Source organism: Geotrypetes seraphini, chromosome 2, assembly GCF_902459505.1.
Source record: "Geotrypetes seraphini chromosome 2, aGeoSer1.1, whole genome shotgun sequence".
NCBI lineage: Eukaryota > Metazoa > Chordata > Amphibia > Gymnophiona > Dermophiidae > Geotrypetes > Geotrypetes seraphini.
Window position 1 is genome coordinate 225893333 of NC_047085.1, and position 25320 is coordinate 225918652.

General features: G+C 47.4%; 1 protein-coding gene across 3 annotated transcripts in view; it reads right to left on the reverse strand.

Moving 5' to 3' along the window:
* The window catches only part of L3MBTL2 (L3MBTL histone methyl-lysine binding protein 2), a 90941-nt gene that overhangs the window by 18168 nt on the left and 47453 nt on the right, over positions 1-25320 (reverse strand). For all 3 annotated transcript variants that reach the window (XM_033935063.1, XM_033935064.1, XM_033935065.1), the window contains exons 13-15: positions 23043-23125; positions 14471-14717; positions 11224-11283 (exon numbers count right to left, since the gene is read on the reverse strand). In XM_033935063.1, coding sequence (XP_033790954.1) covers positions 11224-11283; positions 14471-14717; positions 23043-23125 — 390 coding nt within the window. The remainder of the gene's footprint in view (positions 1-11223; positions 11284-14470; positions 14718-23042; positions 23126-25320) is intronic.

A 25320-nucleotide genomic window follows, 5' to 3' on the forward strand; every position in this document is an offset into this window, starting at 1 on the left:
TTTAGAAGACACTTCTCCCAAGTGAAGCATGCCAAATAAAAAGGATAAGTACTGTATATCCAATAAAAAGTGGAACACAATCAAAATGATACAAGACCACAACATCTTCAAAGTTATTAAAGAGAAATTAGACCTTACCTGCTAATTTGCTTTCCTTTAGTCCTTCCAGGCCAGCTTAGATGAATGGATTATGCACACCTACCAGCAAGTGGATGGAGACTGCAAACTACATAATTCTGTTGGAGATTATAAGTTAGCTGTGCAGCCCTCTCCCAGAGAAAGAACTAACAAATAGAGTAAGAACCAAAAGATCTCCCCTGACCCTTTCTCTTCCATGATTTCAAAATACCACACGATGTGCAGGAACGCTGAGCTACAAGGGAAGCAGCTACCTTAAACAGAAGGAGAAGTCGCAGAGAATCTGCTGCTGGAAAAGCTCTTTAGTTCCTTGTCTACTCTCCATGAAGAGATCTCCCTCAATCACAAAGAGGTTTTTTGTTTGTTTTTTGGATGTTTTTGTAACAAAAAAGAAATTCTTACAGCCAAAATGTAGCACCACCCTCAGGAACTACATCAAAACAAAATTCCTCACAGAGAATAACCAAAAACACAGACAACCAGATCATAACAGTACAGGCGGGTTCTAGGCCTGTCTGAAAGAACTAAAGGAAAGCAAATTAGTAGGTAAGGTCTAATATCTCATTTCAGACCAGCCTAGATGGATGGGAAGTACCAAAGCAGCAAGTATAAATGGTGGAACCCTTGGTGTTCTGACTCAAATATCCGAGCCCCAAAACAGTGTACTGACAAGTGAGTGCATCTAAGCAATAACGCCTAGTAAAGGAATGCAACTAGGACCGATCTGACACTCTAGAAATCTCCTGCAATGATACCAAATAGCTCTCCACCTATAAAGCCGCTTGCCCTCCAGCAGAATGTGTTTTAAGGGCATCTTGGATCAACCTGCCACCATAAAGGTAAGTCAAAGCAATGGCTCCTTAATGCAAAATGCTACAGTAGACAAACTGCCGGGCACCAGGTTCTTTCGCCTACCAGCTAACATAAATTGGAGGCTTTACATTAATATCCTCAACTTCTTTAGCTTCAAACCCCTCCCCACCTTCCTACCCTCTTCAATGTGTAGGTAAGCCCTCCTGGGCATACATATCTGATGGTCAAGTGAGCGGCTGTGAGAGGTTGTGGCAGCCATTTTGAAAGGCCATCGCAAGAACTAGGGGGCTACACTCCTACCCCCAAATACTCCTGCTGAACCACCAGGTATATAGGTAGACCCTGGGAACCTACCTAAATTTTGAAGGGAGTGGGAAAGCTTGGGGGGCTTTGGAGGGAGGAGAGAGGAGGCATTGTTGGGGAAGCACTGAATATTGGAGGCTAAATAGGCCAGCAATGGTAAACATTTTATAAAACATTGTCATCAGTGAGAGAGGTGACGATATTCAGGAGGAGCCAGGCCAGCAAAGTGGGGATGTCAGCTGAAGGTTCAGAGAGACCAGTAGCCCAATTGGAGCTAAGTTGACAAAAGGCACTTTGTTCCCTATATCAGGTAAAAGATATGAGAAGCCAGAGGGAAACCTGGATTGATGTGAGAATTGCAGCAGTAGTTAGTAAAGTCATGAAAAGCCTATTTTGTTGTTGTTCCAGTATGAGTTACTAAGAAGCAGTAAGGAAGAACAGGGCTAAGGCTGAGTTTTAGCAGTCTGCACTTGGATTGTTCTCCTGTCTTTCAGACAACACTTTACAGAGTCGGAGAAAGAATGACATGCACAACCATATCTGAGTTCAGATCAACTCTAGGAGGTACTTTGCGGAGAAAAGAAGAAAGACATTCAATTTGGATGAAGAGTCCAAGATTAAGGAGAAATTAGGTTCTTACCTGCTAATTTTCTTTCTGTTAGCCTGTAGACCAGTATAGTTCCTTTACGGATGGGTATTATACCTCACTGCTACCAGCAGGTGGAGACTGAGATGAAACTTGTATATCAGTATAGCTTCCCCTCTACTAATCCAGTCTGCCGAATAGCCAAGCAGAACCTAGGAAAATTCTTAACTGAAAACAGTAAAATACACTCCGAACAGGAGTGGAAAAACAACAAACATCTGCAAACAACTGTTGGAATATGTGTAGAACTTTATCCTGTAAAATAAAACATTCCCACAGCTCACCAGCTAAGCTAGCTGAGCCATCGCTGCTATTCTTAATTCTCCCAGGTCCTAGAAAAATACTAGAACCCACAGAAAAATTCAAAATCTGCACACGAGCAAAAACCTGCAATCATTGCACAAAGACAGATAGGGTGGGGAACTATACCGGTCTACAGGCTAACAGAAAGAAAATTAGCAGGTAAGAACCTAATTTCTCCTTCTGTATCGCCTGGTAGACCGGTATGGTAAAATTATGGTCATACCTGTTAATTTTCTTTCCTTTAGAAGCAGCAGATGAATCCAGAGACTAGTGGGTATAGCTCACATCGACCAGCAGGTGGAGATAGAGAACTGATTAACAGTTGGCCTTAAAGCCTGGTGTTCCTTCTGTTGATTCAGTTATGCACTTTGCCCAAGCATCCCGAAAGGAGAATGAGCAGCCACAAACTCCATTCCAGTAAAAAATGTGTCTTTCTCTTCTGAATACCATTGATATTTTCTCATTTTTCGTTTCTTGTTTTTTTTTTGTTTTTTTTTTCAGTCATGAAATAATACACTTACCAACCATAGCCCCGGCTAACCTAACGACCTAAACACCCTACACACAGCCCGTGCACTTGGGGAGGGGCTCTGGATTCATCTGCTGCTTCTAAAGGAAAGAAAATTAACAGGTATGACCATAATTTTACCTTCCATAGCAAAGCAGCAGATGAATCCAGAGACTAGTGGGATGTAGCAAAGCAAACTCAAACTGGGTGGGACGCCAATGCCGCCTCTGCCAGCACTGCCGCGCCAAAACTCGCCTCTGAACGGGCCGCTACATCTAACCGATAATGCTTTGAAAAAGTATTCCCTGACGACCAAGTGGCCGCCCGGCAAATCTCCTCTAATGACATCCCCCCGGACTCCGCCCAAGATGTAGCCAAAGCCCGAGAGGAATGAGCAAGAAGGTGCTCCGGTACCTTCTTCCCTGATAACACATACGCCGAAGCAATAGTGTCCTTGACCCAACGCGCAATGGACGCTTTAGACGCCGCCATCCCTTTGTTTTTACCCGCGAACGCGACAAAGAGATGGTCCGACCGGCGAAAACCATTCGTCACCTCCAAATAATGGAGAAGCATACGGCGGACATCCAGGAGCCGTACCGACAAAAAACGCTTCCCCCAATCCTCCTTCCTGAAGGATGGCAGGAACAGACTCTGGTTCACATGAAAGGACGAAATAATCTTAGGCAGGAAGGACGGCACCGTACGCACCGTCACCCCAGTCTCCGAGAAACGCAAAAAGGGTTCCCTGCAAGAAAGCGCTTGCAGCTCCGATACTCGCCTTGCTGAAGCCATCGCCACCAAAAATACTGTTTTTAGTGTGACATCTTTCAAAGTGGCCGCTGACAGGGGCTCAAAAGGTGCCCCCTGCAATTTCCCAAGGACGAGTTTAAGGTTCCAAGTTGGACAAATTCGCTTAACCGGCGGCCGGATATGTTGAACCCCCTTGAGGAAACGTACCACGTCCGGCTGCGATGCGAGAGCCGAGCGAGCCACCCGACCCCTGTAACAGGCAATGGCCGATACCTGAACCTTTAAAGAGTTATATGCTAACCCTTTCTCTACGCCCTCCTGCAGGAACGCAAGAATAGCCGGCAGAGAAGCATGGAAAGGCGCAATTCCGTGTCTTCCGCACCATGCCTCAAAGATCCTCCAGACCCTCGCATAGGAGGCTGACGTTGAAATCCTCTTAGCCTTAAGCAGGGTGGAAATCACCCGTTCTGAATAGCCCTTCTTTTTCAGCCGTGACCTTTCAATAGCCAGGCCGTAAGACCAAAGCGGCCCAGATCTTCCATTAATATTGGACCCTGAGTTAGCAAGTCCGGAGTTACCTGGAACGCTACCTGCTCGCCTACCGACAGCAGCACCAGATCCGCGTACCACGGCCGCCGTGGCCAATCCGGAGCCACCAGGATTACTCTGCCTCGAAAGCGAGAGATGCGTTGCAACACCCGCCCTATCATGGGCCAAGGCGGGAATACATACAGAAGGGAATTCGGAGGCCACGGGAGAGCTAATGCGTCTACCCCCTCCGATCCCTGTTCTTTGCGTCTGCTGAAGAACCGAGGCACCTTCGCATTGCGGGAAGAGGCCATGAGATCCATCTCTGGCAACCCCCATCGACGGAGTAGCAGGCTGAACGCTCGAGCCGACAACTCCCATTCTCCCGGATCGAGAAGAGTTCTGCTGAGGAAGTCCGCTTGCACGTTTTCGTGCCCTGCAATGTGTGCCGCCGACAGAAGCGGAACATGCCCCTCTGCCCACCGAAACAAATGTCTTGCCTCTTCGGCTAACTGCGGGCTCCGGGTACCCCCCTGACGAATGACATACGCGACCGCCGTGACACTGTCCGAAAAGATCCTGGTCGGTCTGTCGTGAACGAGGGCCTGAAAAGCCCGCAGCGCTAACCGGATCGCTCTTAATTCCAGTAAGTTTATGGGCCATTGAGCCTCCTGGGAAGACCACCTTCCCTGCACCGACGTGTGCATGCACTGGGCTCCCCAACCCTGCAGGCTGGCATCCGTTGTAACCACCACCCAATCCGGTGTGGCCAACGGCATGCCCCTCCAAAGATGCAAGTCCTGGAGCCACCAGCGCATGCTGTGAGCCGCTCGAGGACTCCACTGGAGACGCACATTGTAGTTCAGAGAAGCTGGAGACCAGCGAGAAAGCAGAGACTGCTGTAAGGGTCTCATGTGGCTCCGGGCCCAGGGAACCACCTCCAGAGTCGCCACCATGGAGCCCAGCACCTGCACATAATCCCAAACTCGAGGTCTGGGCGACCCGAGAAGGAGGCGAATTTGCGCCTGCAATTTCTCCCCCCGATCTCGGGGTAGAAACACCTTCCCCAGAGCCGTATCGAACCGTACCCCCAGATGCACCAACGACTGCGAAGGGGACAAAACACTCTTGGGAAAGTTGACAATCCACCCCAACGACTGAAGGAGAGAGATCACTCTCTGCGTCACCGACAAACTCTCCTGCCGGGATGAGGCGCGGATCAACCAATCGTCCAAGTAAGGGTGTACCCGAATCCCTTCCTTGCGTAGAAAGGCGGCTACCACCACCATGACTTTGGAAAACGTGCGGGGAGCCGTCGCCAGGCCAAAGGGCATCGCCCGAAACTGAAAATGTTGGCCCAGAATCGCAAACCGCAGATACCGCTGGTGCGGAGGCCATATCGGAATATGGAGGCACGCCTCCTTGAGATCGAGAGACGTGAGGAACTCTCCTGGTCTTACCGCTGCAATAACCGAGCGCACCGTTTCCATTCGGAAATGGCGCACGCTGAGGAATCTGTTGACCCCTTTGAGATCCAGCACTGGTCTGAAGGACCCCCCCTTCTTTGGTACAATGAAGTATAGGGAATAGATACCTCGGCCTACCTCTTCCGGGGGCACCGGTACCACCGCCCCCAGATCGAGCAGCCCCTGAAGTGTCCTGCGGACCTCGGATCCCTTGGCCGCGCCACGGCACGGGGACACCAAGAAAGAATCTACGACGGGAGCGGCGAATTCTAATTTGTACCCTTCGTGAACAATGTCCAACACCCATTGGTCGGACATGACAGTGGCCCACTCCGCCCGGAATGCCGAAAGCCGACCCCCTAAGGGCAGGGCGGAGGGAGCCAAGCCCCCGTCATTGTGGAGGGCGACTGGCTGGGGTACGGGCTGACTGCCCTGAAGAGGGTCTCGCCGTACGAAAGGAACTTCTCTGCTGAAACCGAGGTCTCGAAGCAGAGAACGGGCCAGAAGCAGACCTGGAAAAAGGTTTACCAGCCCTGGCCCGCCTAACATCCCGGAAACGCGGTCTAGACAATGCGGCCCTTACCGGGGGCCTAGCCCTGTCCTCCGGTAAACGCTGCGTTTTGGTATCCCCAAAATCCTTTACCAGTTTATCCAACTCCGCTCCAAACAATAAACCCCCTTTAAACGGGAGTCTCACCAGCCGGAGCTTGGACGCTGCATCGGCCGCCCAATGACGGAGCCACAAGGACCTGCGTGAAACCACAGACAGAGACATCTGTTTCGCAGACGCCCGAATAATATCATACAAGGAGTCCGCCAAATAAGCCAAGCCGGACTCCAAATCAGCCAGTTCCGAAGGGATAGTACCTCCAGACTCCAGCAATTTATCGGTCATCCCTTGTGACCACTGCAGACAAGCCCGCGCCGCGTAAGAACTGCAGATTGCGGCCTGTAAGGTAACTGCAGCCACTTCAAAGGACATCTTTAGGGATGCTTCAATCTTTCTATCCTGTGCATCCTTAAGTGTCACGCCCCCTTCTACCGGCAAGGTAGTTCTCTTAGTCACCGCTGCCACCAGAGCGTCCACCCTAGGCAATCTAAACCTGTCCAGTTCGGTCGGTTCGACCGGATACAAGAGCCTCATGGCCCTTGCCACCCGCAAACTGGCCTCCGGCGCCTCCCACTGCGCCGAGATCAGCTCCTGCATGGCCTCATGGACCGGAAAGGCCTTAGACGGCCTACGTGTACCTGCCATCAGGGGGTTACCGGACCCCTTGGCATCTTCCTGAGCAATGTTCAAACTCTGCAAAGCTTTTGAAATAAAAGAAGAAAGCTCCTCTCTATGGAACAACCGGATAGCCGTAGGGTCATCCCCCTCCCTACCCGGGATACTCTCCGTGTCCCAATCCAATAGCTCCCCTTCCTCCAATGACTCAGGCAGGGAGAAAGGAGATCTGGGCAAAATATCCACCGCCTCCGCAGACACTAGCCTGCGCTTCTTAGCCCCCTGCGACTGCCCCGGGGATCCTGCTGCCCCTGCCGTGGGTCTAGCCTCTGTCCCCTCCCCCCCCCGTAGAGGTAGAGGGTACCGCAAGGGACCGCCCAGCCCCAGCCCCGGCTGGGTAGGCTGCGAGCGCTGTAATTTAAATGCCTGATGGAGCAACATCACAAATTCGGGCGAAAATGCACCCCAGCTAAGAGGCACTCCCCCGCCCTGCTCCGAGCCGAGGGGAGGGGCCGCGCCGGCCTCCAGCGCTCTCGCCTGTTCCCCCGCCGCCTCACTCTTGTCATCCGTGGCCGAGTCCTGCAGTAACCCTGCATTGGCTCCGAGCGGCGGGGACATTGCGCAAGACTCCCGCACCCGGGACATGGCCGCCTCGCAAGCCGCCAAAAACGGGTCGTCTGCCGGTGCTTCCAAGCACCCGGCAGAGCAAAGACCCGACCGTGTTCGGCGCTTCCCACAGCGCGAACACAGCTGACCAGCTTCTGCAGCCATCCCCCCTCGGCCTGACAAAACAGCTCCGACGCGGTTTTTTTTTTTTTTTTTTTTGTTACACACGCGGTGAACGCCGCCGAATGACGACTCCGCCCCCCAAGACGCCCGGCACCCGGGAAAACGCGACCACACTCGAGGAAGGAAAAGAAAACACTCACCCGGTCAGCCGCTTACCCCCGAAGCCAAGCAATCATTGGTAAATGTACTGCATGCCGAGTGAAGCACAGCACGGCTTAGTACCTGCAGGAAGGCCTCCCTTTTTTTTTTTTTTTTAAACTGGAATGAAGAAGCCAGCCACTCCTGCACCTGGAAAGGAACCCCTCTATCCAACGGAGGGGAGGGTGGTGCAGGGACCTGGGAGGGCCCAGGTGTACCTCCCAAAGCCGGCACCAAACAGCCAGGCACCCCCACCTACTGAAGAGAACTAGGCTCAACAGAGGAATCCTAACGGAACACCACTTCAATCTATCCTGCAGCAGGCAGAGACCAGGAGCTAGAAGGATAGCTCCAACCCTGCTGGGAGATAGAGCAAAACTGAATCAACAGAAGGAACACCAGGCTTTAAGGCCAACTGTTAATCAGTTCTCTATCTCCACCTGCTGGTCGATGTGAGCTATACCCACTAGTCTCTGGATTCATCTGCTGCTTTGCTATGGAAAGTTCCTTTACAGATGGGATGTACCAAAGCAGTATCCATCAAGGGTGGGACCCCCGAAGGGCCAACACCAGAACAAGTTCACGGAATATCGCATCCCGACACATTTGAACATCTACACGGTAGTGTCTGACAAAGGAATGCAGAGAAGACCAGACTGCAGCCTTGCAAATATCCACTGGAGGCATTAGAGAAAATTCAGCCCAAGAAGCTACCTGACCCCTAGTGGAAGGAGCCTTGAGAAATCCTGGAACAGGCTTCTTCTTTAGAAGATAAGCGGAAGCAAAAGTCTCCTTGATCCAGTGCGCAATAGTAGCCTTAGAAGTGCCATTCCCCTTACAAAAACCCGCTAGAAGGTCAATGAGATGATCTGATGTCCTGATCTCCTGGGTCTGCTGCACATAAGAGCGAAGGACCCGACTGCCATCCAACGTGCACAGCTGTCTTTGCTCAGAAGAGCCCTCCCGACTACCCAACACCGGGAGGACTATAGATTGATTGACATGAAAAGGAGAAACTACTTTTGGCAGAAAGGAAGGAATAGGCCTCAAGACAACCCACTCCCTAGAAAACTCCAGCCCTATAAGAGAAAGCCTGCAGCTCAGAAACACGTCTAGCTGAAGCAATGGCCACCAAGACTGCTTTAAGAGTAAGGTCCTTCAAAGAGTAGTCGCCCAATGGTTCAAAAGGAGGGCGTACTAGAACTGACAGAACCAGATTCAGATCCCAAGAAGGAACAGAGGGCCACATGGGAGGCCTGAGCAACTTGGCCACCCGCAAGAAGTGAATCTCATCAGGAATGGCAGTCAAACGCTGACCTTTCAACAACCCACAAAGGCTGTCCCCTGTCCAGGCCATCCTGCAAGAACTCTAAGAGGTTAGGCAGGGAAGCGTGAAAAGAGACCATTCCACGCGCATCACACCACTCCTCACATAGACGCCAAACCCTCACATCAGCCCAAGAGGTGGAAAGCCTCCGGGACCCCAAGAGAGTTGAGATGACTTTTTCTGAATACCCCTACTTACCTAGGCAACTCCTTTCAAGAGCCAAACTGTAAGACAGAAGGGACCCTGAGTCAGAAGGTCATCAAAGAGAGGCAGAGGAAGAGGATCCGCCACCAGATGCCTCACCAGATCCATGTACTATGTTTGTCAAGGCCAATCCGAAGCCACCAAAACCACGAGACCCGGATGGCGAAGTATGCGGAGAAGAACTCTGCCCATTAATGACCACAGAGGGAAAACATACAATAGCCCCTCCGTTAGCTATGGTTGAACCAGAGCATCCAGGTCCTTGGCCTAACCGTCTCTGCAACGACTGAAGAAGCGGGGTGTTTTGGCGTTACATTTGTAGCCATCGGGTCCATGAGGGGCTGACTCCAAGATTGCACTATCAACTGAAAAGCCACAGGGCTTAGACACCACTCTCCGGGATCTAGCACGTCACGACTTAGGAAGTCTGCTTGAACATTCTCCACACCGGCTAAGTGGGATGCTGATATTTCTTGAAGGTGCGACTCCGCCCAGACCATGAGCAGCGTTGCTTCCTGTGCCACCAAAGTACTCCTGGTGCCCCCCTGATGACTGACATAGGCCACCGCCGTGGCACTGTCCGACAGAACCCTGACTGACTTGTATCGGCATACAGCTGCTGATCATCAGCAGTCAAAAATAAAATCGTGTGGAGTATGAACTTTGGAACACAAACGTAGCAGAACGTGGTTTAGGGAGAACAACCTTTAGAAAAACACACTCCAGTTTAGTGTATTGTTTAAACCACAAGGATACAGAGAGGCCAGTTTGAATATCCATCTGGCCTCTCTCTGCAATAAACATTTCTCACTGTTGCCCCCTTGTTCTGTGGATGGCTCCCAATCAATACAGAAGCATTTTAGATCGCTGAACTTATGTTTGCAGTCCATGCAGTGAGATATTAATGGTTCAAATAGTATTCCTGCAATGACCCTTGATAAAGCCCCCTGTTGGAGGGACGAAACGGGTTCCGTTGGGGAAGCAGTGAACTTTACACCAAGCAATAAGAGCCGTTCATTGGCGTTGCTTAAGATAAGTCGTCATTTTTTGACTTATGTATTTTGCACCAGTTTAAGAAATAATATATAACAAAAAAAAGTAAAAAATTGTATTTAAAATTAACTTTACAAAATATACACAGCTTTATTGAGCTGGAGAGTTTTTTGATCTATGAAAGAGACTGGCACCCAATGAAAGCAGACTTGAATTTATCCGGAATGGAGTGTTTGCTGGGTATCTGAGATCTTTTCTCTCCAGTGTTTAACATTAGTCTTGAACTGTTGGGCATTAAGTGACTTGCCAAGGGTCAGCATGTGTTTGAACCCACAATCCCAGGGTGCTGAGGCTGTAGCTTTAACCACTGCGCTGTCATAGAGCCTGGTATGTACTCTCACCTCGTAGGGGGTGGGAGAGGGTCATTCATCACAGGGGGATTAAGGAGGAGATGTCTTTATTCCTCCAGTGGTCATCTGGTCAGTTTGCTAACCTTTTTGGTACTTGCACAGCTCTACACACCTAAAACTGTTTCCTTATGCCTTACATTATCTCACTTTTGTAAGTAGCTGCCCTTCCAGACCATAGCCATCTAAGAATCAAAATATGAACAATAGGGTCATTTAGGTCATGTCTGGGGAGATGGAAGAATATGAAGACACACAAACTAGGAAGTGAACAGAAGGGGAAGGGACAGAGGTATAAAAAGCAGAGGACACAAAAAAAGGGTTGTGTGCATAGTGCTGATATATAGAGAGACTCTTTAGAGCAGGGGTGTCCAACCTTTTGGCTTCCCTGGGCTGCATTAGCCGAAAAAAATGTTTCTGGGGCCGCGCAAACACTGCAGCAAGACAGAGGAGGGAGCCGGCATGACGGTAAACACCCGGGGGCAGCAGAGGAAAACGCTGCATTGTCCTTGACCAGGGCCGCACAAAGTACTTCACGGGGCCACAGGTTGGATACCCCTGCTTTAGAGTTAGAATTATGTGCAAGGTGGGGGTGCATACATGCATACAGGGCAATGAAAAGGAAGGAGGCCAAGAGGGTACATGGAAGGGAGGGGCAAGGAAGAAAAGTATCAGTACTTACTCTTTCCTTGTTTTTTTGTCTTCTTTTTTACTTCTGTTGTCTCCATAGGAGGTATGGAGTCTTTTCCCATAAAAAGAAACAAAGGAATAAAAAACCCATAAGTATCCATCACATGTATGATCTGCGTGATGATGTGCTAGTCGTATCATTCCAGTTCTTGATAGAGAGGGATGGGATAAAATCCCTCTCTCTGTAGGAGAAGATATACTGATTGCTTCAAAGAAACATGCTTTGGTTTAACTAGACTACCTGCATAGTAAAAAACATTTTCTCTCAGACTCTCTAAGAAAGATCCAAATGCTCTGGATCACTCATTTTGGGCACAGATTAGCTTTTGATGATACTTCTATATATCAACGTAAAAAATATAGTTTTCCCCCACTGTCTTCAGTGCATTAGCTCCACACCAGTCTCTGCTGGAGAGTTTCTCATAAAAGGTGACATTTTGGACCTTCATTTCTCTCCAGTTAGGTCCTGCCATGTTTCTCCCTTTCTTCTATACAGAACTGCTGCTCACTTTTCTTATTCACTCACTTTTAATTCTGTACAACAGAGTGGGTAAAAGGTGCTGAACTGACAGCAACACAAGATTAATCCCTCTCCTTACCTACAGAAGCAGCTCAGCAAAAACTATATGAGGTTCCTGCTGTCACTGCCCCCTCTCCCCTCTCAACCTTCAGTGTGCCCAGAGATGGCTTTATAATGAGCACAAGAAGTTCAGAAATAAGTGCGCATTTCTTGGTGATGGCCTCACACCATTTTGACATAAAATGGTCCTAGCTTATCTGACTGGCTGACATCTACTAGAGTTTCTCAAACTTCAAACCAAGCACCCACTAAGTCTAACAAATATCAACCGAATACCCCCAGCCAAGCTCCGCCCCAGACCCCACTCCCATAATAACAGTACTAATTGTAATGCAATTTCTTCCATCCATTTTTCATATACACACAATATAGTCTTATTAATACATAATGGTAGCCACAAAATTTTAAAAAACACAAAGCACACTGAACGCAGAGAAAATGTTAATTATCATTTATATTCGGGGTTTTTTTTTCAAAGAGATCAAGCAGATGACTTTAAAATATGCAATGTCACCTCAGTAACAACTATAGAAAAATAGACAAATATAGTGCAAAATATAGACAGCAGATATAAATTCTCAAAACGGACACATTTCGATCATTAAATTGAAAATAAAATCATTTTTCCTACCTTTGTTGTCTGGTAATTTCATGAGTCTCTGGTTGCACTTCCTTCTGACTGCGCATCCAATATTAATTTCTTTCTGCCTCTTGCACGTTTCCTCTCCTCCAGACCAGGGCTGGATTAAAGGGTAGGCCCAGTAGGCACGAGCCTAGGTCCCGAAATGGTCAGGGGGGCCGCCGGTGCGATACTTTAGAGCCTCAACCTCACTGGATTTGCCTGTGCCAGTGGCAGCAGCAGCAGCGTCATCGCCCCAGGCCCCGCTGACCCTCCTATCTCTCTCTCCCATGCAAAACCCTGCCGTCCCTCCCACCGCCAGACGATGGGCAAACCTCCCTCCAGTAGCGTCGGCAGGCACAGCACTCTAAACAGGCTGCTTCATGGCTTTCTCCTGCCGATGATTCCCTCTGCCATGTCATTGATGACGTCATCAGTGACGCAGCAGAGGGTTACAGTTGGTTGACATAGAGTCAGGCAGTTGAGAGGTGTGGTAAACTTGGTTATTAATAGACTTATATTTCAGATAGTATTACTGCTTTACAATATATTTGAACACTTTTATATATGTATGGAAAGGGTTCAGAGTTAAAGTCCTGGATAAGTAGGTTGGAAGGGAAGGAAGAGGGATTTGTTCAGAGATGTTTGGAGGTTGCATGGAAGAAGAACTGCACTCGTATGCTAATCTTTGTTTGTTTTAAATTAAAAAAGAAGAAATACAAGTGGAAATAAAGAAATAAATAAGAAAACAGATAAATGGGGGCAGGGCCCAGTATACTTGTATGCCTAAGGGCCCTCGAAGAATTAATTCTGCCCTGCTCCAGACCTCATTCCCTTCACCCAACCAACATCTCTCTCCATGTCCCTCCATGAGTCCAACTTTTTTCTCCTCCACCCTCATTGGCAACATATCTCCCTCTCTCTCACTGTCCTTCTTTCATTCCCTCCCTTGTTGCAAAAGGAGTGAGAAAAGAGAGAGAGATCCAGGGTGCTCCTACTCCCTCTACTGCCACATCTAACATTTCTCCCTCTCTCATCCCCCGGATCATGTGCAGCATTTTTCACTACTACCCACCAGCCCCATGCCCATTTATCCTTCTATCACCCTTCTCCAGCACAATGCCATCTCTCTCCCTCCATCACAATGCCCAACATTCCTCCCCCTTGCATCTCCTTCAACCTGTCCCTCTGTTCCCTCTCTTCCACCATATCCAACATTTCTCCCTTTCATCCTTCTATTCCACATGCAGCTCTACCTCACTCCTCTCTATGCCCAATTTTCCTCTTTCTTCCTTTCCCCTCTCACTCACGCCCAACAATTCTCTCTTTTTATTCCCTCCCACGTCCCAAGTTAATGACCCCTTCCCCCCTCTCTTCCATTTGTGTACTGAGTTTGTGCCCTCCTTCCTGCCTTCGTCCCAAAATTGTGCCCATCCCATGTCCCAATGCGCTCCTTTCTCCCTTACTTGCTTGAGCCGCACTTGCTTCCTTAAGGGCCATCCAGTTTGGACGCACGGGCAGCGTTTCAAATTCTGCGCATGGCTGACCCACAAGCCTTCCCTCTGACATCAGCTATGACGTCAGAGAGAAGGTTTCTGGGTCAGCTAAGTGCAGCATGAAAGAGCCGCTGACATGTCCTTCCTACAAGTACAACTGAAGGCAGAAAGGAAGTAACTGGTATCCCCCTCTGACCCGGAAAGCTTTACTCCTACGTCAGCTCTGACATCAGAGGGAAGCCTTCTGGGTTGGTTTCGGTGGAGGGGGATGAGCAGGAAGGAAGGATCCCCAGCGGCAGCTTAGGCGGAGGGGGGCAGGCAGGCAATTTCCTCGGTGGCGGCCAGTGCCGCGTACCCCCAACAAGCGGCTCACGTACCCCTAAGGGTATGTGTACCATGTGTTGAGAAACACTGATCTACTACATTTTGCTTCCCTGCCACCACTAGTAGAATGCACATTTACAGATCAAAGATCAGCTGAGGGATTCATGCGATCTCTGAGAAAACAGTTTCTTCCCCATTTCCTTCCCAAAAAACAACATACCTGTGTCATTCAACATTGCCACTGGTGGTTGGAGCTGGTAGCCCGTGAGCTCACACCAGCCCACAGGATAGATATCGGGGGATTCACAGTCAACCCACTGATCATATTCATCATCCCAGCCATCAAAATGGATTCGTAGGAGGCGCTGCACCACACGTGTCACAGTGGCCACACAAATAAGACGTGGCTCCATCAGGTCCACAGCTTCCAGCTTCATGCCAGCCTCAAAGCCGTGGTTTGGGCAGTCCTAGAGTCACAGCGGAACAAACACAAAACAGGAAACAAAGTAGGGGCAATGCTGTAACCTAAACATATTTTTGATTATTTATTTATCCCCCGCCCTTATCCAGGGCAAATTACACATTTACATACAAAATACAACAGTACAGTTTACATTCAATACACATCAACAAAATCACCACCATAAAGCAAATGCACCCATAAAAATACATGAACCATGCAAGTTGCTTCAACGACATACATCATTGTAGCCTAAAAAACTGGCCAGATCGTAAAGTACATCAAAATATTGCAAGTCACATTTAAACAACCTTCTAAAACAGATCAGACCATGGAATATATTAGTGACCTGCACACTTCACCCAACAGTCCCCACTCATCCTCCCTCAGCCAATCTCAACCTTATATTTCATCATACAGAACAAAGAGCAAATTCTATAAGAAGCGCCCAAAATTTAGGCGCCTACTTAGGCACTGTTCAGCGCAATTCAAGTAAAATTGGGTGCTGTTTAGTGAATCGCGCTGAGCATAACCTATTTTGGAGGCGCCCAATAAATATTCCAGCTCTAGGCACAACTAAAAGTTAGGCGCCTAGCTGAACGCTTAAGCACGCTTAAGAGCAGCGATTCTGTAAGAAGGCACCTAACACATAGCCACGCCCACGCCTAACATGCATAGCGTCTATTTTTTTAAAGGCCGCCTAAATTTTTAGAGGCGCCTTGTTACAGAATCGCTCTTTCTTGATAGGCGCCTAAGTTTCAATTAGTGCTGATTAAAAAGCCTAATTGAGCTTGTTATTCAATTTAGATAGGCGCCTATCTAGGTGGACGCCTCCAAAATAGGTGCCTAACTTTAGGCGCTGGTTACAGAATTTGGGACCAAGTGTCTTTTAAGTAGTTTCTTAAAGTTCAGTAAATTTTGCTGCTGACGAATATATTCTGGGAGTTTGTTCCATTCCCTGGAACCAATACAGTGGAAAATTCTATTCCTAGATGATGAAAGTCTTAAGTCCCCCATACAGAGGGAACAGACAAATCCCCATGATCAATTGACTGAAGCAATCGAGATGGCTCATGTAGCGAGATGCTCTGGACCAGGTGTTTGGGGGCCATCTTCTGTAAGCACATGAAGACATTTACCAGTAGCTTGTAACGTATCCTATCCCCTACTTTCAACCAATACAACCTTATAAAATAATCCATTACATGCTCATGTCTTCCCAATTTAAACAGAGAGTGTACAACTGAATTCTGAGCTATCTGTAGCGCACACAAAGCTGACTGGAACTCCCAGGAACACCAGACTACAATAATCAAAAACAGATAATACCATGGAATGCAACACTGTCCTAAACAAAGGAGCCATCAAATAAGGCCTAAACCCATTCACTAACCGAAAATGGAAATACACTCTCCGAACAACTGCTAGCACTTGCCCTCTCATGATGAGACCTGAATCCACCAAAACACCGAGATACTTCACCTTACCTCCCATCTTACCAACACTCTTTCCCCCAGCAATTCAACTGCCTCCGAGGACATTGGCACCCAAGGTTCTCGCAACACACAACACCTGTTTTTTATGAATACTTAACTTCAAACAATTATGGTCCATCCAGTGTTTAATTGCTACCATTACCAACTGTAAGCATAATGCTGCCCCATCAAAGTCCCCATCAATGGGTAAGAAAAATTGAATATCATCAGCGTTCATGTCTTGATTTTTTTGTTGTTGTTGTTCCTCCACCTTTCTTTACTGCTATCTTTAGCAACAGCTTTCTAAATTTAATCAAAGCCTTGGTAATACATTTCTATGTGTAAAATACTGGAAAACAGCACGGTAGGTCAAGAGTGTATGAAGATACTCAAGCTTCCTCTACTAGGCACAAAATAAAGACAAAATTAGAACAGTGTTTTAATTCAGGTAGAACTGAAAGCAAGCAAAGAAGCTAGCCTCCGTTCACAACTTTCTAATGATTTTTACCTTGTTAACCTGATACATTTGAAGTTAGTTTCCAATAAGGCTGGATTAAGCCAATAAAGCACAGTTACTTCCCTGTAGCATGTGTTCTTCAAGGACAGCAGATATATATTCTCACATGTGGGCGACTTCATTCAAGGAATCCGGTACAGATTCCAAGTGTACTTTCACTTTAAATTTTAAGGCACTGCCTGTACTGCGTACATGCTGGTGCCTTCCCGCCCAACATCAGTTTGCAGGACCTACAGTTCAGTAACAAAGCTAAGAAGCCAACTAGGGGAATATATACCTGCCGTTCTTGGAGAACACCTGCTACAGATAAGTAACTTTTCTTTCTCAAAGGGCAAGTAGGTAGAATATTCTCACATGTGGGTCTCCCAAGCTGCCAGATGGATCATGTCTCTATGAAGAGAGTTATAGTGAACAAACATGAGCCTGGTGAAACTCAAAAGGGTTGGAGGGAAAGTTGATGATTAGAAGAAAATTAATTTTGCAGAACTGCTTGCTTAAACCGACTATCTCTTCTGGAATTCTGCTTTAAACAGTAGTGGGAAGTGAAGATGTGAATTGAGGACTAAGTGGCCGTTTTACAGATGTCCTCTATAGGAGTAGAGTGGAAATGGGCTACTAAAGCCGCCATATCTTGTACATTATGAGCTGTAACACAGCCTTATAATTTCAGCCCAGCCTGAGTATATGCAAAGGAGATACAGTCCAGTAGCCTAGTGGAGATGGTTCTCTTGGTAACTGGAAATTGCTAATCTGTTAAGGTCAAAAGCCTTAAAGAGCCGAGTGGTAGTTCTACAAGGAGCAGTGCGATCCAAGTAGGACGTTTACAGTCCAAAGTGTGGAGAGCTGCCTCCCTGGGTAAGAATGTGGGAAGATGACGTGCAGAACTATAGACTGGTTGAGATGAAATTTGGAGATGACTTTTGGAAGGAATTTCGGATGAGTACGGAGAACCATTCTATCATGGCAGAATCTTGTGTAGGATGGATCTGAGACAAGTGCCTGTAGTCACTAACCCAACTTGCAGATGTACGGACTATAAGGAATATCACTTTCCACATAAGATGTTTGAGTGAACAAGTTGAAAGTGGTTCAAAATGAGACTTCATAAGTGCAGAAAGGACAACATTGAGGTCCCAGGTAAAAGTCGGAGGTTTAGTATTGTAAAATCTTTTCATGAATCTGGAAACCAAAGGATGAACAGAAATTGGTTTCTTTTCCATCAGAAAATGAAAAGCACTGATGGCACTGAGATGAACCCAAACTGAGTTAGCCTTTTGTTTATTTATTCATTCATTCATTCATTCAATTTTCTATACCGTTCTCCCAGGAGAGCTCAGAATGGTTTACATGAGTTTATTCAGGTACTCAAGCATTTTTCCTTGTCTGTCCTGATGGGCTCACAAGCTATCTAATGTACCTGGGGCAATGGGGGGATTAAGTTACTTGCTCAGAGTCACAAGAAGCAGCGTGGGTTTGAACCCACAACCCTGGGGTGCTGAGGCTGTAGCTTTAACCACTGTGCCACACTCTCCCCCCACTGTGCCACAGTAAAGAAGATATTCCAGAACAAAAAGAAGTGGACAAGTGATGGAGTCCAGGGAGCGGAAGTCACAACAGTGAAGCAGTAACACAGCTGTGTGAAGGGTTTTCTAGATACTTTAATGATAGCTGAACCTGGAGTAGACAGGGAAAAAGTACTCGCCCATTCGGAGAGATATATCATGCTGTAAGTGCTAATGAGCACAGGTTGAGATAGAGAAGAAAGCCTTCATTCTGTGTGAGCAAGGTTGGAAACTGTTGAAGTCTAATAGGTTAATGAACAGTAGGAGAAGAGGGAACCATGGCTGATGTGGCCAGTGGGGCGAAATGAGGATCATAGTGCCCTGATCTTGGTGAAGTTTGAGTAGAGTTTTCCTGATGAGAGGCATTGGAGGGAATGTATACAGGAATTTGGTGTTCCATTCAAGAGGAAGGCAGCCAATTCCAGACAATTGGGAGCATACAGTCTGGAGCAGAAGAGAGGAAGTTTGTTTTGTGGAGGGAAGCAAAAAAGTCTATGTCAGGGGACCCTCATTTGGAGGAGATCGGCTTTAAAGTATTGAGAGACAACTTGTGAGGCTGCAGGAATTTGCTTAGTTTGTCTGCCTATAAGTTCTGTTTTCCTGCTAGGTAAACTGCTGTGAGAAGTATTCTGTGAGCAATTGCCCAAGTCCAAATCTCTACTGCTTCCATGCAGAGAAAATATGATCCCAATCTTCCTTGTTTGTTCAAGTAGAACATGGCCACTTGATTGTCAGTGCAGATGAGGACTATTCAATTTTGAAGGCCATCCTGGAAAGTGTGGAGAGCGCTGCAAATTGCTCAATGAACTAGGAGATTGATGTGGGAGAGTTTTCTCATGACCACCTGTGACCTCAACCTTGCAATCTTGTTTTGAAAAAAATCTGATAATCATCTCACTAATTTCTCCCAGCAAAAAATTAACCAAGGAAACAGATAAACTAGAGTAACTTCAGAAGACAAATCTAATGGTGTTCAACAGAGAAAATGAAGATCAAACAGAGGAGTCCAAATGGAGTTTTAAATGAACAGGCCTTCTGAAGGTAATAATCTAAGGCTAAGCAAAACCCAAGCGTCCACCACCCTTTGGGTGAAGAAGAACTTCCTAGCATTGGTTCTGAATCTGTCCCCTCTCAATTTTTCCGAATGCCCTCTCGTTCTTGTAGTTTTCAAAAGTTTGAAGAATCTGTTCCTCTCCACTTTCTCTATGCCCTTCATGATCTTGTAAGTCTCTATCATGACAACTGTGGTAGCTGGAGCCATAGATGTCTGCAGTTACTAGCACTGGACAGGCAGTTTCAACGGCTGGTGCCATACAGGTTGTCTCAGCAGTAGTGCTATACTGGCAGCTGTAGTAGCTAGTTTTATTTAGGTGGTTCTAGTAGCTGATGCCATACAGTTGGATGCAGTAACTGGCATCATGCAGGTGACTGCAGGAGCATAATATACACGCTTTTGACAGCAGATTGATATATATAGTAGTGGCAGCTGATGCCATACCTGCGGATGCTGCATGCCATACCTATGGTTTCTGCATCTGATGCATCTGTGTCATACATATTGTCGTTACATCTGTGCCAGACAAGCAGCTGTAGCTGTACCACACAGGCGATGAGTAGAGCCGGGCTACACAGCTAGTTATTAAAACAGGGCCATAAGCTGACTTGGACAGCTATGCCATGAGGCTGACTGCTGAAGTTAGAGAATGAGACGGGGCCAAATTTTCCCCTGTCCCCGAAGGAGCTCAATTTTCCCATCCCGTCGTCATGAGTTTTGTCACTGTCCCTGTCCCATTCTTGTCTTAACTGACTTGACTTATGATTTGTGTTTGAGGCTTGTGCAGATGAGGATAGAGCTTACAGGAATGGGGCAAGGCAGGAAAAGAATTCGCCGGGATGGGAAAATGAGTTCCTGCGGGGATGGGGAAAAATTTGTCCTCGTGTCATTCTCTAGCTGAAGTACAAAAAAACACGGTCTTTTCAGTTGAGAAACACAAGAGGATACTGCAGATATGTAAACACAGGAGAGTGTTGTAACAAGTATGAACTACATCTGGCTGTTGCAGGCATGTACTATAGCTGAATGAAGAACTGTGCAATTAGGCAGCTGATCCAGATCTGAAACATCACTGGGTACTAAACTGTTAGACTGCAGCTGATCTCAGGTGAGAGTTTAGAAGAAAAGCTAACATCTTTGGCTGTACTGCTTGTGGAGTTGAGCAACAGAGTAGAGAATGACACGGTGACGGTTTACCCGCGGCCACCGCATTTAAGCCGCGGGTCACCGCCGAAAACGGGGAAGAAAACTAGCAGTCGCTGCGGTGACGGGGACAAGGCCATTCACCGACCGCGGAAACGGTGAACAGGTTTGTCCCCGCGGGCCAATGTACCCCCTTCTAGGAACCGCTATTTACCGTATTTTCACGCATGGTATACAAAAGTTTTAAAACATAGTTCCCACCCCGCCCGACGCCCGATTCACCCCCCCCCCAGCAGGACCGCTCGCACCCCCACCCCGAACGACCGCTCGCACGCGCTCCCACCCGCACCCGCGATCGGAGCAAGAGGGAGCCCAAGCCCTCTTGCCCGGCCGACTCCCCGACGTCCGATACATCCCCCCCCCCGGCAGGACCACTCGCACCCCCACCCCGAAGGACCGCCGACTTCCCGACAATATCGGGCCAGAAGGGAGCCCAAACCCTCCTGGCCACGGCGACCCCCTAACCCCACCCCGCACTACATTACGGGCAGGAGGGATCCCAGGCCCTCCTGCCCTCGACGCAAACCCCCCTCCCCCCCAACGACCGCCCCCCCCAAGAACCTCCGACCGCCCCCCCAGCCGACCCGCGATCCCCCTGGCGACCCCCACGACCCCCCCACCCCCCTTCCCCGTACCTTTGGTAGTTGGCCGGACAGACGGGAGCCAAACCCGCCTGTCCGGCAGGCAGCCAACGAAGGAATGAGGCCGGATTGGCCCATCCATCCTAAAGCTCCGCCTACTGGTGGGGCCTAAGGCGCGTGGGCCAATCAGAATAGGCCCTGGAGCCTTAGGTCCCACCTGGGGGCGCGGCCTGAGGCACATGGGCCCAACCCGACCATGTGCCTCAGGCCGCGCCCCCAGGTGGGACCTAAGGCTCCAGGGCCTATTCTGATTGGCCCACGCGCCTTAGGCCCCACCAGTAGGCGGAGCTTTAGGATGGATGGGCCAATCCGGCCTCATTCCTTCGTTGGCTGCCTGCCGGACAGGCGGGTTTGGCTCCCGTCTGTCCGGCCAACTACCAAAGGTACGGGGAAGGGGGGGTCGTGGGGGTCGCCAGGGGGATCGCGGGTCGGCTGGGGGGGCGGTCGGAGGTTCTTGGGGGGGGCGGTCGTTGGGGGGAGGGGGGTTTGCGTCGAGGGCAGGAGGGCCTGGGATCCCTCCTGCCCGTAATGTAGTGCGGGGTGGGGTTAGGGGGTCGCCATGGCCAGGAGGATTTGGGCTCCCTCCTGGCCCGATATTGTTGGGGAGTCGGCGGTCCTTCGGGGGGAGGGATGTATCGGACGTCGGGGGGGGGGGGCATCAGGCTTTCAGGATGGGGACAGACCTTCAAGGGGGGACAGTGCAGGGAAGTCAGGGAATTTATATTAATTAATTTTTTCTCTGCGTGTTTTGTTTTTGTATAGTTATTAACTAATATTTAACTAAGTTTTAAAGTTTTAAAGAATGTTTCCTTTATACGTAAATAAAGAAAAGTGAATGGGATTGCAGTGGCGGTGACGGGGCGGTGAATGGGGTGGCAGTGGCGGTGACGGGGCGGTGAAGAGGATGGTGAGACGGGGACGGGGCGGTGACGGGGATGGTGAGACGGGGACGGGGCGGTGACGGGGATGGTGAGACGGGGACGGGGCGGTGACGGGGACCAATTTTTTCACCGTGTCATTCTCTACAACAGAGTTATCATGCTCAACCAGATGACTATCTCAGGGTGAAATACACCGACCCATCTAGTTTGGAGTAGCACAAACAGCAGCAGAATTACGTTGTTTGAACAAGAAACATGAGTTATGCAGAGGAAAACCACTACTGATTTTAGTTTAAACATAGCTGAATGTAACAGTTATAAGTACAGTTGAACTGTCTAGTTCGAAATACCATTGAACAGTTGAGTTATGAATCATAGCTGAACTATATCTATTAAGAAAAATAAATTGACTCATCCAGATCAGAAAAACTGTCCTTTTTTAATGAATAGTAGGCATGCATAGTTCTGGAAATAGAGAAAACAAAGGGGAAGGAGAAACCACCGTATATCACCCTAGCTGGGTGGGAAGTTGCTCAGAACCAAAAGTGTCACCCTAGCTCAAATATAATCTTCATCAAGGAAAATGAGCACAGTTCAACCATTCATAACCCTCTTGTTCAACTGATATCAATCAGGTAAGACCTGATTCTGATTCAGTTCAACTGATTCTGTTCTGATTCTGTTCAACTGATATCAATCAGGTCAGAATCTGACTGTGAAGCACCAAGGAGAAGTTGCACAGTTCATCCAACATCTGCTTGGAGACAGAGAAAAAAAGCCCCTTGAGTGTTCTTTGCTGCCAAATACCCTTAAGAGGTAAATCACTTGGAACTGCTTTCTTTCTTTCTCTGTTTCCACCCACTGGCTGACAGACACAATCCACTTGTTCTGGACTAGTCTAAATGGACATAAGGAAAAACTAAATTTAACAGGATAACCATAGTACTTTGTTCAGGTTGGGAATGGCAAAAATGCCTGAGGTGTAGGCTTTGTACTCACTGTGTCGAAGAGCCGTGCAGGGGCTGCCTTCAACTTGTTCTTTGCCAGGTAAGCTTCCCAACTGAAGACCTTATTTTCATATCCTACAGAAGAAAAAAAAACCTTCAATATGACAGTCTCCCACAGAAGGAGGGTTATGGTCAGGGACCAAATACTTGCCTTGGGATTCAGGCAAAAATATGAAGTTTTCCAAATGGCAAGAGAAAAATAACAAAAAGCTTCCCATTTGTAAGGGAATTTATTACCAAAGGAAGAAGAAGCAACCTGTATGTCATCATGCTTCTGCAGGGAGGAGTAGTTTAATGGTTATAGCAGTAGGCCAAGAACCAGGGAAGCCATGTTCATATCCCAGAGATGTACTTTGTAACCCTGGACAAGTCACTTAACCCTCCATTGATTAGTGTATGCTAAGGGAAGATTAGGTTCTTCCTTCAATAATCTTCTTTCTAGTAGAAAGACATACGAGTCTTGAACCAATGGGTTATTCACCTTTAATTGCAACGTGTCTAGAAGACATCATCTACATTTTTTTGACTCTGTCTCCTGTATCCCTGTGCTGTGCTATAGCTCCTCAGTTGGTACCAAAGCAGTTGAAAACCACTATAAGTAAAGCAAGAAAACAGGAAGGGTATGGGGACTTCCCCGACAAAGGCAAATCTGTAACGATTACAATAAACAAATTAATTACAATAGGAACATCGCTTAAAACAAGGTGGAAATGAACAAGCCACCTGTCTGAGTGCAACTAGCACTAATATTTACTATATATAATACTTACAGCCTCTCATTTGGCTCTTTGCAGTTCTATTGCAAAAGGAAAGGAGCCAATTTTGTGTGTAATCTGGAGTTTTGAAAACAAATGTTTTGTGCTAAAATACAAAAGGAGAGGCCACTCCTTTTGTATCTTTTTAAGCACCTTTTGGCAAACGTTGAGGAGTTTATAGTATTAGTTATTTGTGCTAAAATACAGCATTAATACAGAATTTTTAATCTTATTAACTAAATGGACAATTTAGAGCAATTAAAGGGCAATAAAAAAGCAGTAAGAGCCTGTTTGATGATATCATATGGCAGACCCCCAGCTGGTTCGTCAGAATGCCAGCAAAGTCGTATAACTTCGGCTGGCTGGAATCTTCATAGAGTGAATAGCACATTTACTTTTAAAAAAAAATATTTTCTTTAGTACATTATTGTGTTTAACTTTTTATTGAAAATTTTCTTGATTTTATTTATTTTTTCACACTGAGTAAAACATAACAGATACCTAAAAGAACCTGAAAGCAAAACAGAAGTAGAGAGGTATCTCATCACTCTTCATACCTGTTTGACAGTACAGAACCAAACATCTGGAAATACAAACTTGTCCGAGACAGTAAGCAGGCTAAGTGAAATCTGACAGAGCAGGCCTTCAAGGCTCATATGCCTTTCTACTAGAAAGATTATTGATGTAAGAACCTAATCTTCCCTTCTAGTGCAAAAGGCATATGAGTCTTGAACTAGAGCAATATACCAAAGCAGTCCCCTGAGTCTAAGGTGGGGCAGATGAACCTACTTCTAGGACCGAAAACCCAAAAACATCCATTCTATAAAATTTTGGGATAGTGTGGAGGGTGAACCATGTAGCTGCCCTACAAAACTTAGGCAGAACTGTCTGGGGCTCTGACCATGAAGAAGTCGCACTCCTCAGTGTGTGCTCTCAACAAAATTGATGGTTGCTTACCACACCCAATATTTGCTGAAGAAACAGCCATATGAATCCATCTGGAAATGGAAGCCTTAGAAGCCAGCTTCCTCATGCAGCTAGGACTCATTAGCACAAAGATAACACTAGTCAACACTCATTTTGGTGCCTCAAATGTTAGAACTGTTTCTGGATATATTTGACCTGCTGATTCAAAAAATGGCACCAGTTTTCTTATATTGGCTCTAGTATTTGAGATATAGAACATGTGCCATATACCACTCTTCATTCTGCTCACCCATAAAAAATCCTGCCTTCAGTTTTTCCAGGTAACATATGTCCAGGTAACATATGTACTATGTATTCAATGCATGAACCGTCTTTATTCAAAGCCTTTACAAATTGTTTCATTAGGCATAGCTTTTATATGTAGTGGTGGCAGTATGATTCTATTTTGTGCAACCAAAGGTTCATTCATTGATTACATTTTGTCCTCCATCCACCATTTATTCCCTCAAAGGTCAATCTTTTTTGCCCAATGTTCATGTTTGGTTCTACTATCCCAAAGGCATATCTACTATCCCATAACCATATCTA